Genomic DNA, 13,725 nt, shown 5'->3' on the forward strand with positions numbered 1-13,725 from the left:
GTCGGTGTTGATCATCTTTACCCTTCTACTGTCGCTCTGTACAGTGTTCTGGTTCTGCTCACATCAGTTCCTTCTCACCTCCTTCTACCCCGGGAGGTACAAACCCCGCCCCGAGCCTGGAGTACGCCCCCACCGTGGGGGCGGGGACGCTCTAGGAACTCTTGCGTGCGGGCGCCCGTGGCTGCCCGGCTCTTTTCGGGGGAGGACGCCGTGTCCGGTCTGTTCCGGAAGTGGGAGATGCCGGGGGAAGAGGCTGGGGGCCTTTGACTCTTGCTCCCTGTAAGAGGAGCGAGACCAGCGGGGCCATGTCGGGGTTCAGCTCCGAGCTGATCGATTACCTGGAAGGGAAGATCTCCTTTGAGGAGTTCGAGAGGCGGAGGGAAGAGAGGAAAACCCGCGAGAAGAAAGTGAGCCGAAGCCCTTGCGCTCCCCCGAGGCTGAGCGCGGAACGGTCCCGGCGCGGAGCCCGGGAGCGTCGGAGCCCAGCCGCGCTCCCCTCCCGGCCGCCCCCGCTGCTCCCGCCCGGGGTCTCGGCCTCGCTCCTCCGAGGCCGCCGGAGGAGAAGGCCGGCCCCGGGAGGAAGGAGGTTTGAGGCTCTGCCATTTCGGGGTGTCGGGCAGGAAGGCGCCCTAGAGACGATCCTCCAGAGCCGCCGCCCCCATTTTACGGATGAGGAACCCGAGGCTCGGGAGCCGGAGGGGCCCCCCGGGGCTGGGGCGATTGGGCCTGGGACCCTTGATTCTAGATCCCTCCTCCTGCCCCGACGCGCCGAGCTCGACCGTGGGAAACTCAGCAGTTCGTTTCCCCTATCTGGGCCTCAGTTTCTCTAATCTGTAAAATGAAGCGGTTGGATTGGAAAATCTTCCAGTGCTAATGATTTATGAATATAAATAGACTTGTATCTCTCCGTATCCCATCCTATCTCCTCTCCTGAGGAGGCGCAGACATTGCCTCTTCTGTTTAATGGGCCTATCCTTGTTAATAGGATTTTTATTTCAGTGACATTGACATCAACAGACCCCAGTGTTGTGGAAAGAGGCTGAGACGTGGGTGATAGTAGTTGTTCCACCACTAACTCAAGATTTTGGACAAGTTATCTACTCTAAACTTGTTTCCTCTTTGGTACAGTAATGGGGTTGGACTAGATGATCTCTAAGGGCCTTCCAGCTCTGAAGTTCTCTTATACTATAACCTGCTGTTGAGAATCCCTATGTGTTTAAGAGGAAGAAAAGTCTTCACTCACATTTTATTCACTTGGTGTAGATCTGAGTCTTTCATTTTCATTACTCCTTTCTAAAAGCATCTGACATACCTTTCTCATCCAGGAAACTAGTACCATCTCCTACCCCTTTTCGGAATTGCATCCCACATCTAGTCAATGAAATGACCAGAAAGATCTTCTTATGGTTGTTTATATCTAATGAATATGATTTGTGATCTTATTGATGTGGGGCTTTTTTCCATTGGTACAGATTACAGCTCATTCGTACTTCCTCATCCTGTCAGATTCTCATCCATGTTTTTCTATAGATGCTCAATGAAGGACCCACCTTCTGGAAACTAGGATTTTTTTTTTTTTTTTTAACCATTTCAAGGCTACTAGTGGAGTATTCAGGCTGTTCACCTTTTGTCCCTTGTGAATTCCACGTGAAGGACTTCTCTTTGTATTTGATCATACATGTCTTTAGTGATGTGTCTTATATTCCTTATACTTAGAACTTTAAGAGAACTTACCTGTACTCACCACCCATCCCTCTAGAGAGCCATCTATAAGTTTAAATTCTCAGGGACTGTAGTGTTGCAGAATTTAACAACCACAGAATGTCTGTGGGATAACATTTGTATTGAGAAGATGGATCTTTGTACTAGGAAGTATTCTGGGATTAAAAGCATGGTACAGTTTCCCGACTGTAATCCACTCCCTCAGTCATTCCTATTTAATTCTAGGCCCAGTTCATTGTTCATCTAATTCATTGGACTGGCTATCCCTTGGCAGGGTATGATATGAACAATAGGCATGATAGCTTCTATTATCTATGTAGCACTAAATACATACCTCATTTCGTCCTCACAATAACCCTTTGAGTTAAGTAGTGCATGCATTATATGCCATAGATGAAGAAAATAAGGCTCAAGGAGGTTTGACAGGTTGACAGTTATAATAGGGGCTTGAATTTGAACTGTAGTTTACTGTACTCTTACATTATAATTATCTAAACTGAAAACTCTTTGTTTTTGAGACTCTAGATACACACACATACACACAGACAGAGTCAAGAACAGAAAGTAGTATAAGTGTGTCGTTTAAAATATGTAATTGCTAGATTTTTTTAAGTGTGTGTTTTCTATGCTAATAAATTTTAAATCCTTCAGTCTGGTCAGGAAAAAGGAAAAGTTTTAGCTGAGGAAAATCTAAATGACTCAGAGGTCCCATCTTCTTCTGGAATTGATTCTATCAAATCTCAGAGCCAAGATATCAATGAAGGTATGTTGAAAAGGTTTAATATCTACAGTATCTAGTAAGAGTTATAAAAGTGTTTGTTGTTTTGTGATTAACGTAACATTTGATGGCAAATGGCCTGTTTATTTGATGAATGTGTTTATTTTTGTGACTTCAGTTTATGATAATGTTTTATATGCTTTGTGTCCATCTTTAGGGATGTTTCTTACATTCGGAGTTTCTCTTCCTCAATATCATAGAAGCCATATTTTTCTAGCACACAGAAGAAGAGAATAGGAGACAGCTCAATGGCTCAATGAATAGAGAATTAGGCCTAGAGTCAGGAACACCTGAGTTTAAACCTGGCCTCAGATACTTACTAGTGACTAGCAAGTCTCTTAATCTTTGTTTGCCTTAATCCACTGGAGAAGGAAATGGCAAAGCACTCCAGTATCTTTGCCATTAAAACCACATGGACAGTATGGTCCATGGGGGTCAGGCAGTGTTGGAGGTGACTGAATGACTGAACAGCAACATTCTTAGAATGGCTTCTGGTCCATCCTTAACTAAAACCATTTATCCAAAAATTGTATGTAGTTACTTTTGCCTCGTTAGCAAAATCGTTACTCCTGGAGTGTAACCTCCTTCTAATTCTAAATTGTTTCAGATTGTTCTCCTGCCCCCCCCCCCCCCCCCCCAGTCCTCTGATCTACATTTAGGTCAGTCACTTTAACCTAAAGAAGTTTATCAAGCAGCCTTTTCATTTTAACTTCTTGTTATATTAATTTATGAAATTTTATTGAAAACTTTGATGGGTCTTGATTATCATAGTCTTGTTCACTGACAAAAGACAACAAATATAATATATGAATCTAAAGAAAATTTCAGTCCTGTCTTATTAGAATCTTACTACTTGTGTGTATGTGCATGATATCTTATGTTTTTAAAATGTATTATAAATCATCTCATATATAACCCAACCAGGTTAGACGCTTTCGTTGGGATATGTTTTAATGCTTGACTTGGTCATCAACCTGAATCTTCATTTGAAATGGCAAAATTACTCTAATAATTTAGAAACTCATACAATATGCTTTGTAATAATTAGCATGATCATTCAAGTATAATAAATTCTTATATAAGAATTGGAGTGTTGGAGTACATAGAGAAATGGTCTGAGGTACAAGACCTGGGTTCAAGTCCCATCTCTGACACATACTGTTTGTGTGCTCTTGGGCAAGTTATTCATTCATGTATTTGTTTGTGAGGCAGTCGGGGTAAAGTGCCTTGCCCAGGGTTATACAGCTAATATGTGTCAAGTGTCTGAGGCGGAATTTGAACTCAGGTCCTCCTGACTCCATGGCAGGTGCTTTATCTTCTGCACTTGGGCAAGTTATTTAACTTCTCCATGTCCTAGGCAACTCTCAAAGACTAAGTTGTAAAGCAGGTGCAAATCTTCATTGATTAGTAGGGGGAGTTTACTTACTAGGTTTTTTTTAAACTAATGAAATCACAGGTTTGGTTCCCCCATATATATGCCACCCCACTCCCAATTAAAATAGCCATATTAATTTTACTTTGGTTGAAAACTTTTAAGAAGATGATCATAATGGTTCAAATAACAGTTTTTAAAAGCCAGACTTGTGACTTCAGCGGTGAAGGGAACTACAGGTAAGCAGATCTTACCACTGCAGTTGGTGTAGTCTCTACAACTGAGTTGCCTAGGACACTGAGAGGTTAAATGACTTGCCTGGGGTCACATAGCTCTGTATGCACAAAGCCTCTCTTTCTCTCAGTTAAAAATGTAATCACTTAAATACTTCAGTTTATGATTCTTAGACTTTGGAGTGATTTCGAGTGTTGAAAAAATTAAAATCCTGCAGGTTTAATGAAAACATCCTTTTTGCCTGTATCTATGTATTCATTTTATTTAATCAGATATTATTATATTCGATTTTGTTCAACATCTTTAGGATGTGTTATTTTTTTAAGTATTTTTATTTCTGAAACTTAAATACACAATAAGAAAAGAAAAAGAAACATTATAAACTTAACTATTGAAACTTAAATACAAAATAAGAAAAAAAAAGTCACGTCCGCAGCAGAATGTAAAAGAGAATTCAAAATATATAGCAAAAAATTTCCATTTCAAGAAAGCCTGTACTATACTTTGTGTTGAGAGCTGTCCATCTTTTCTTTGCTTCCTTGTTAGTTTTCTTTTGTTCTCTGCTCTGCACTTTTTATTTTGTTCTTTCCCCACTCTCCCCGAAGGCTGTAGTTAAGCGTGAATATATTTATGAATAGATATAGATATTTAGGTACACATATACATATATACACATACATACACACATATGTAGACATATACTTTCCCTAACAAATTCTACTTTTGATCTTTGTTTTTATGTTTGTGCATATCTCTTATTTCCTATCCCTCCTAACTCTACTTTACTTCCACCTAGTACCTTGCCCTCCTATTATTTAACCTACCCCTGCCAAGCATCCCTCCCTTCTTCATTCCCATTAATCTAACTATACTCTACCTTTAACCTTATTCCCTTACTCTCTCCTTCCCTTATCCTCTCCCTCCTCCCTATCCCCTTAGTGTTTTATTTCTTTCTGAATTTAGTTTTTACTCTTCTAAATATATATGTATTGTTCCCTCTTGAACCCATTACCAATGAAAGTAGGTTTCCAGAACCAATAGACCTCCTCCCCCATCTAATTCCTCTGTGGTTCTTCTTTTCACAGCTCATTTGTATAAAACAATTACTTTTTTTTTAGCTGTTTCTAAATGGTTTTACTTTTTAAAGTCATATCATACTCAGGTCTACCCCAGTCTTTCTGACCAATCACTCAATTACTAATAACAATCTTAGACATATGTTTTATGTTTTACATACATAAAAAGTAAACAGTCTGTCCTTATGGAGTCCCTTGTAATTAGTCTTTGGTTTGTACCTTACATTTCTCTTGACTCTTGTATGTCAAATCTATTAAGTTCAGTTTTTTTTTTTTGTTAAACCAAGTCCTGAAAGTCTGACAGTTCGTTAAATGTCCAGTTTTATTTTTTCATTCAGGATTATGCTTAGCTTTGCTGGGTATAATATTTTCAGCCGGAGCCCTGATAATGTGTTCTACATAGTTAAATTTTCAAAATAGTTGAAGCTTATTGATTTAAGTATAAAAACATATTTTAATCATTTAAGTCTTTAAAAAATATACACTCTTATCTGATTCCTTAAACAGTTGTTATCAAGAAGAATGTAACCATTTCTTGATGGTTCAGGTCATTTTTCAAAACATCAGTTATTGTTCTGTGCTATAATACTGGGATGTCCTGAGAGATTATTGAAGTGTTTGTTGCTATTTTCCCCACACTGAATTATCCCACTGCCATGCTTTTATACTTTTATGTTTGTTTTCTATAGTTTTTCTCTTAGTTGTCTCTGAAATCTATTTCCAGTCGGCTGCATTCACACACACAGTTGTCTAGCTGTATGCCTGAGTGTGACACTGCCTTTCTTATTGAGCAAAGTATAGCTTTAAAGCCTTGTTTTTGCTGATTACAGGTCTCTCCTTAGCTCCCCCAACTTAATTCCAAGTTTGTGGCTGTATTCTAAATACTTATGATTGCTAGAAGTCTAACTTCTGGATGCATAGGGTACTACTATAATAGGCTATAAAGACATCCTCTTAGAAGGGACTACCTTTTTTTTTGAAAGTCAAAATGGTTGTATTTGGTTTTGGTTTCTCTTTACCCAGGAGAAACATCCGATGGAGTCAGCAAATCGGTCCACAGGGTCTTTGCTTCCATGCTTGGAGAAAATGAAGATGAGGAAGAGGAGGAAGAAGAGGAGGAAGAAGACGAAGAAACACCAGAACAACCCACAGCAGGAGATGTATTTGTGTTGGAGATGGTCCTTAATCGAGAGACCAAGAAAATGATGAAAGCAAGTAGATTTTTCTTTTGAAGAAAAAGTTGTGATTCAGTAATTAGTACACATTTTTTCAGTGCATGAAAATGCACTGGAGACTGCCATAATAGGGTCCACATTCAACAAAAATTTCAATTAAAAAACAATTCAGCAAGCATTCATATGCCTGCCATGACAGGGCACTGTATTGAGGAAGATGACAAAGAAAAGTGTGACATCATCTTTGCCGTGAAAGAACTTGGAGTCAAGTAGGGGAGGTATTAAAGGCCTGAACCAAGGTGGTGACAGTGGAAATGGAAATGAGGGGGCATTTGGGAAAGATAATGGAAAGACAGACTCAACAAGACTTAAATGTTTGGGGGAATAACAGGGTTGGATTGGGTATAGATCAAATAAATCAAAGATTTGAGTCTGAGATTTTCAGCATATTGACTGAGCAAATTACACCATCATAAGCTAATGAGGAAGGGGCAGATTTGGTGAAAAAAGATTCAGTTTCTGGTGTAGGAAGAAAGAGGTGGGCTTTTGTCGTATTGTACCAGACCTTCTCTCAAGTTCTCTATCCTAGTCTAGGTCTGATGGCTGATTTCATATTATCTGGCAGAGGATGAAAAGCAAACATTTTTGAAGTTAATATAATTCTGAAAGAAAATGTGGGGTTATAAGAAGCAGCTAGGTGGTGCAGTAGGTAGAGCTCTGGCCTTGGAGTCAGGAGGACCTGAGTTCAAATGTGGCCTCAGACACTTGATACTTAACTGTGTGACCCTGGGCACGTCACTTAACTCGAATTGCCTTGGGGGGAAGAATTATTCTGAAAAAGAAAATTTATAGTTCTGAGCTGTATTAGATTGTATCATTGCAAGTCTCTGGTGTATTTTAACTTTCATGCTGTACAAATAATAAATATTAAATAAATTAATCAAGCCTACCTGTAAAAGTATCCTACTTAGTAGCTTCTGACCACTTCAAAGTTTGCTTTAAAAAAGCACGTGTGTACACACACACACACACACACACACACACACCCCCACACACACACCCCAAATCACAGAAGTATTTTATAAAGTTATTTTGTGTTCACAAAACTTGTTTCAGTTGAAATTTTAAACTTTTAAAGCCCTGGTCTTTGTAAACTGTTTAGGAGATAATTTTTGTGCTTTTCTTTAATTGAATTTTCAACTGTTTTTCTGGTAAGTGAATCAGTTAAAATTGCAACCATTTAGTCTGAACTGTTGAATTCTGGAGCTTGAAAAGTTGCCTTTTTAAATGAAAGATCTTGATTTTATTATTTCCTAGTTTTATTAAAGTGTTTTGAATTAATATGTAGAACTTTAAACTATTCTAACATAAATGCCATTTTTGTTCTGTAGGAGAAAAGACCTCGAAGTAAACTTCCTAGAGCTCTGAGAGGGCTCATGGGGGAAGCCAACATCCGATTTGCTCGAGGTGAACGTGAAGAGGCCATACTGATGTGCATGGAAATTATAAGACAAGGTACTTTGTATGGGGGTCTGTATATCGATTGTGGGAGCTTAAAATTTTGTCCCTGCAAGTTCTTTGGCATAACACATAATGAAATAGAGACTTGAAAATTATAGCTATTTATGATGACATTTATCTTACCGCTTTCACTTAAATACAAGCATTGACCAAGAAGAACTTAAAATCACTTTATTTAAATGAACTAAATACCTCAGGTAGCAATAGGATAGCAATATATTCTATTCCCATTCCCATTAAATTGTGCTACTATTTCTCTTATTGGTGTTTTGAAGTCCTTGTATTCCGTTTTCCATTATTCTAAAATTGGACTTCAGACTTAATGTATAATAGTGTTTCCTAAATATATCAAGGATATTATGTTAAAAAAGAATTGAAGAAGTTTCGTTTTTTCCATTTCCAGATCAGATAGTGTCAAGTGATGAATTTAACCTGGGTTTCTTTTTGGCAAAAGACAATTCTAAACTTGTCATTTGTCTTCTTTAAGCCTCAAATCTTGTTATTAAGAGCACCTTTAAAACTGATTTTTCTTCTTTTACTTAAAATTATTGTTTTGCTTTCTCAGTTTTGCCAAACTACTACTCACTATAATTAATAAGGTAATTAACCTTAAAAAATGATTCCTTAAGTTATATTATCAAGAACCTCTTAACATTTGTTTAAATTTTGAGAACCTTCTTTCAGACTTTATTCTATATGTTGTAAACGTCACTGCTATTTCTTATTCTTTTAACAACTGATAATATGTTAAGTTTCTTCAAGATAATTTCTCATAGTTGATGTTACTTACCATCCTTGTCTGCCCCTTTATCTTAGTCCTTTTTTTTAAATATAATTTTGGGGCATTAATTTCTAGATTACTTCATTTTTGGAATTATTGCGTCAAAAGTTGAGACTATTGGGCATGCTCTGGGCTGAATTCCTTGGGTGGAAGTGTCTAGGTTCATTAGGAGATGCAGCTCCAAGGGTGTCCTCGACATAATACCAATGACTGAAGGTTCATTAGGAGATGCACCTCCAAGGGTGTCCTCGACATAATACCAATGACTGAAACATATTGGCCTATATCCTCTATGACAGGATGGAGAGGCAATTGTAAAAGTTCCGTCTAGCAGATGTTTTACAAAGGCATACTTTTTGCCCTTTTTTTTAATAGAGTTCTGGACCTGGAATCAGGATGACTAGTTTTAAATTGTGCCTCTGTTCTTTAATAGCTATGTAATTTTGGGCAAATCACTTAGAGTTTTCTAAGTATGTTTCATCACCTGTAAAATGGCATAGTAACACCTGCATTACCTCTCTTTTGGGGTGATCATGATGTTTATATGAGATAATCTATATAAAAGACCTTGCAGACTTTAAAAGCATTACATAAATGTTAATTATTATGATGATATTATGAATAAAATAAAGTTATAGTTATTAGTTTATATATACCTAAAGGCATCCTGAGCTCCATTTTTAGTTCAGTTTGTGACGTTCTCCTAGAGAGAATGAAATGAAATGGACATGAAAAATATTGGCGTGTTTGAATTTTAGAATAGTTTGTGGACCCTGAGAGTGTAGCTAGCTCAGCCACTTTTTTTCCTTTTCAGCCTTTTGTAAATATTGAAAAAAAAATTATCTCTTTTAGCTCCTCTTGCTTATGAACCATTTTCTACTCTTGCCATGATATATGAGGACCAAGGTGATATGGAGAAATCATTGCAATTTGAGCTAATTTCTGCACATTTAAACCCTAGTGACACAGAAGAATGGGTTAGACTGGCAGAAATGTCACTAGAACAAGACAACATTAAGCAAGCTATTTTTTGCTATACAAAAGGTAATGTATTTTAATATTTTTATATCAACTGTAATAGATAATATTTTGGTTGACAAAGTCTAGAATTATTGTCATTGCTGGGCTGTGTTGTAAAGTTTTTGAAAATGAATTTATTTGTAATTAACTTTCTACTGAGATTGGAAATTTGTAATTTGAATTGTCCTATTTTTACCTTTGTCATTACTAAGTGAGACAGATGGCACTAGGACTAAATCTTTTATCCTGGAGGATACTTTGTTTCAGAACCATCTCTACCTGACCAGTTTTATCCCAGGGTCAGCTTATGGGACCAGATGTACATCTTTAAGGTGCGAGCCAGCTTTGAATTGAATATGATCCAGGACTTCTTTCTAACTAGATGGGTCATTAAGGCAACTTGAGAGTCAAAGTTTGCTCTGGTGTGGAAACTGAAGAATTGATTTTTAACAGGTTCAGGGTATTTTCTGAGAAGATACTGATGAAATAAATGTATGAGAGTTGGAAGGTACCTGAGAAGTTATTCAATGTAGAGTAGACCTAAATCTCTGAGAGTTGGAAGGTACCTGAGAAGTTATTTAATGTAGAGTAGACCTAAATAGGGATCTACTTTTCAGCATCCCCAGCAAATGATCATCTAGCCCAGGGGTGGGGAACCTGTGGCCTCGAGGCCATATGTGGCCCTCTAGATCCTCAAGTGTGACCCTTTGACTGAATCTAAACTTCATGGAACAAATACCCTTAATGAAAGGATTTGTTCTGTAAAACTTAGACTCAGTCAAAAGATCATACCCAAGGACCTAAAAGGCCACGTGTGGCCTTAATGCCACAGGTTCTCCACCCCTGGTCTAGGCTTCCAATGTAGGTGAAATAATAACTGCCCAAGACACTTCAGCTTTAATTGTTAGGAAGTTTTCCCTTAGATTTGTTATAGAAGCTGCTGACCTGAGGCCAGATTATAAAGAAGTTTTAAATTTAGTTCACCCAGTTGGGACAAACTAGGAACAGGATATGTTGACAGGAAAAGCTTTACAATGTGACCATTTTATTTACTAGTCTCACCTTGATTTCATTGTGAGATTTGCCAAAAGAAAAAGAACCAAGTGTTTGTATGAGATTGGAGTTAGCATATTACTTCCAGTGCTGGCCCAAACCCTGATTATAATAGTGGGTCAGGAGTATATTATGATGTTTAGTTATGTGTTTGGAGCCACCCTGGAAGGATCTGGCCCTGAGGTCTGGGTCCTTGGCTCTGAGGTGAACTGGAAAATCCCTGAGGGTGCAGTGGAAAAAGTGCTGGATTTGGAGTTGGAGGGCCTAGGTTCAAATTTTGGCTTTGCTTTATACTACTTTTTTCACTTTGGGTTAGTCACTTCTGTGAGTTTTGGTTTCCTCGTTTTTAAAATGAGGGGTTTTGAATTAAATGACTTCTGAGATTCCTTTTGGCTCTAAATCTATGATACTGTGAATTGCCTTAGTTTAAACATCATGTAAACAGGGTGGTTAGCACTTTGTACCCTATTTTTTGCTGTGTGTTAAGCAGAATACATATTATCTGTGTTGTATTTTTAGCTCTTAAGTATGATCCTACAAATGTTCGTTATCTTTGGGAAAGATCAAGCCTTTATGAACAGATGGGAGAACATAAAATGGCAATGGATGGTTATAGACGCATTTTAAATCTCCTATCCCCATTCGATGGAGAGCGCTTCATGCAGTTGGCCAGAGATATGGCAAAGTAAGTTTGTGTGGAAACCTGTTATAACATTTTGCTTTTTTAATACTTGAAATAGTAAATTCAGTACTTAACATGTCAAAAAAACAAGGCATGTGTGTTTGAAATAGAATACATTTTTCTCTTCAGGTTCAGGTAGTTATGCTTCAGTGGATCCATGAATGAAAGAGAAGTTGCCAACTTACAAGTGAGTTTTATTGTAAACGATCTTCATAAGTTGGCTGTTTGAAACCCAGAAGATAAAAAAGCAAGCGTTTATTACGTGCCTACTTCATATCAGGTGCTGTTCCTAGCACTTGGATTACACAGACAAAAGTGAGATTGCCTCTGCCTTCAAGGAGCTTTTATTCTACAGGGAATTTCTACTAGAAACAGTTACAGTAGGCTAGCACACAGAAGTCTCTAACTAAAGTGTGATAGTACACATTTATAACAATATTGTTTTCTATTATTTTTCTTTATAATTATAAATTGATTTAAATTGGAATATATACATTTACTAAGGTTTTACTTAATACAAGGCACAGTGCTACCTCTTAGAGATTTAAATAAGCACATGTACACAAGTGACAATAATACAAGCTAGAATGTGAGTAACTATATCAGGTTGAACAGAATGGCACAGACTTGATGAAAAAGACTGTGGATGGGGGTATCAGAGATTGCTTCAAGATAGAAGTGGCTCCTGAGCTAACTGGCCCTTGAAGGAGGAGGATTTGGAGGTATGAGCATTTCTAGGAATGACGAGGAGAAAAGATACTTCCAAATACACAGAAGTAGAAAAGGCTAAGAGAAAATAAAGAAAGGTGATTATTCCAGTTTTACTAGAGTATAGAATGAGTTAAGGGTAAAGGGGAGGCAGTGAAATAAAGCTAGAAATGTAGGTTGGAGCCAAATTAAAGTCCATAAGTGCCAGAATCCAGAGTTTATATTTTATTCAGTAGGTAGTGTGGGCAACAGAAATAGCAAAGATTGGAAAAGGGGGAAGCTTTTGTAGGGGAAGATGATGAGTTCAGTTTTGGATATGTTGATTTTGAGATATATTGTGGACAGTCAAGTGAAGATATTTTGATAGTGGTAGGAAAAGTAGTACTGAAGCTCAGGAGGAAAGGTTGGGGCTAGTGATAAAAATTTCAAAGTCATTTACATAGATGTGATGAAAGAAGTTTTGGAAATAAATGAGCTCACAAAGAAGAGAATTTAGAGAAAGTTGAGGCCCCAAAACAGGGTACTCGCACTTAGGAGTCAGGAAAATGCAGCAGAACCAATGAATGAGTAGGAGATAGAGCCAACATAATGCTCAGGAAGCCCTGACTGGAGCCACAGTAGGAGAAAGGTCCAGAACAGTGGCTGGGACAACCCCAGCACCAGGAGCCCACAAGAGGCCTGAAACCAATGCTTTTGTCAGAGCCACTGCAAAAGACAAGACTAACAGAGCAAGACAGCCTTGCACTGGGGCTATTATTACCATTATTATTCAACATAGTGCTAGAAGTGCTAGCTGTAACAAAAAGACAAAAAAATTGAGGGAATAAATAGGCAAAGAAGAAACAAAATTATCATTTTTTGCAAATAATATGATGATGGTGTACTTAGAAAAACCTAAAGAGTCAACTAAAATGTTAATGTCTTCAGCAATGTTGTAGCATATAAGATAAATCCTCAAAAATCATCTGCATTTTTCTGTTATCAGTAAAACCCAGGAGGAAAAGATAAAGAAATTCCATTTAAAGTAACCATAGAATGTATAAAATATTTGGTCTACCTGCTATGTTACACACTGGAGCTATATGAATACAATGACAGTATGATTTCACAGAGTTAAAATACGGGGCTGGAGCAGAATTTATTATCCTTTAAGCTAAGTTATCATGAACTCAGGCTAGTCAACAATAAAAAGAGACATAGTTAAAAAGAGATAAATAGGGAGTTTATGATATGTTTATGTTAAACATTATGTTTAAAGGTACCATAGATATTGGATTCCTTTAATGAGCCAAATACAGTTTCTGATACCTAAACCAGGGAGAGAGATATCTGAGGAAGAAAACTTTAGACTTATATCTAATGAACACTGATGGGAAAATGTTGGAAAAAAAATTAGAAGATCAGTTAACCAACAAATATTTATTAAAGCTTACTATGTCCTAGGTATTGTTCCAGGTACTAAGGATACAAATAGAATGAATAAAACGATCCCTCCTCACCAGGAGTTTACATTTTAATTGAGGAGATACTCGCGCGCTCTCTCGCTCTCTCACTCTCGCTCTCTCACTCTCTCTCTCTCTCTCTTTCTCTCTTTCTATTTCTC

General features: G+C 37.7%; 1 protein-coding gene across 1 annotated transcript in view; it reads left to right on the plus strand.

Annotated features, from left to right (window-relative positions):
- Positions 1-209: 209 nt before the first annotated feature.
- Positions 210-13,725, plus strand: part of GTF3C3 (general transcription factor IIIC subunit 3) — a 43,521-nt gene continuing 30,005 nt past the window's right edge. The window contains exons 1-6 of the mRNA XM_027866199.1: positions 210-407; positions 2,374-2,485; positions 6,206-6,393; positions 7,749-7,872; positions 9,512-9,703; positions 11,252-11,417. Coding sequence (XP_027722000.1) covers positions 306-407; positions 2,374-2,485; positions 6,206-6,393; positions 7,749-7,872; positions 9,512-9,703; positions 11,252-11,417 — 884 coding nt within the window. The 5' untranslated portion in view covers positions 210-305. The remainder of the gene's footprint in view (positions 408-2,373; positions 2,486-6,205; positions 6,394-7,748; positions 7,873-9,511; positions 9,704-11,251; positions 11,418-13,725) is intronic.

This window comes from Vombatus ursinus, unplaced genomic scaffold, assembly GCF_900497805.2.
Source record: "Vombatus ursinus unplaced genomic scaffold, bare-nosed wombat genome assembly UNPS02014779.1, whole genome shotgun sequence".
NCBI classification, from domain to species: Eukaryota; Metazoa; Chordata; class Mammalia; order Diprotodontia; family Vombatidae; genus Vombatus; species Vombatus ursinus.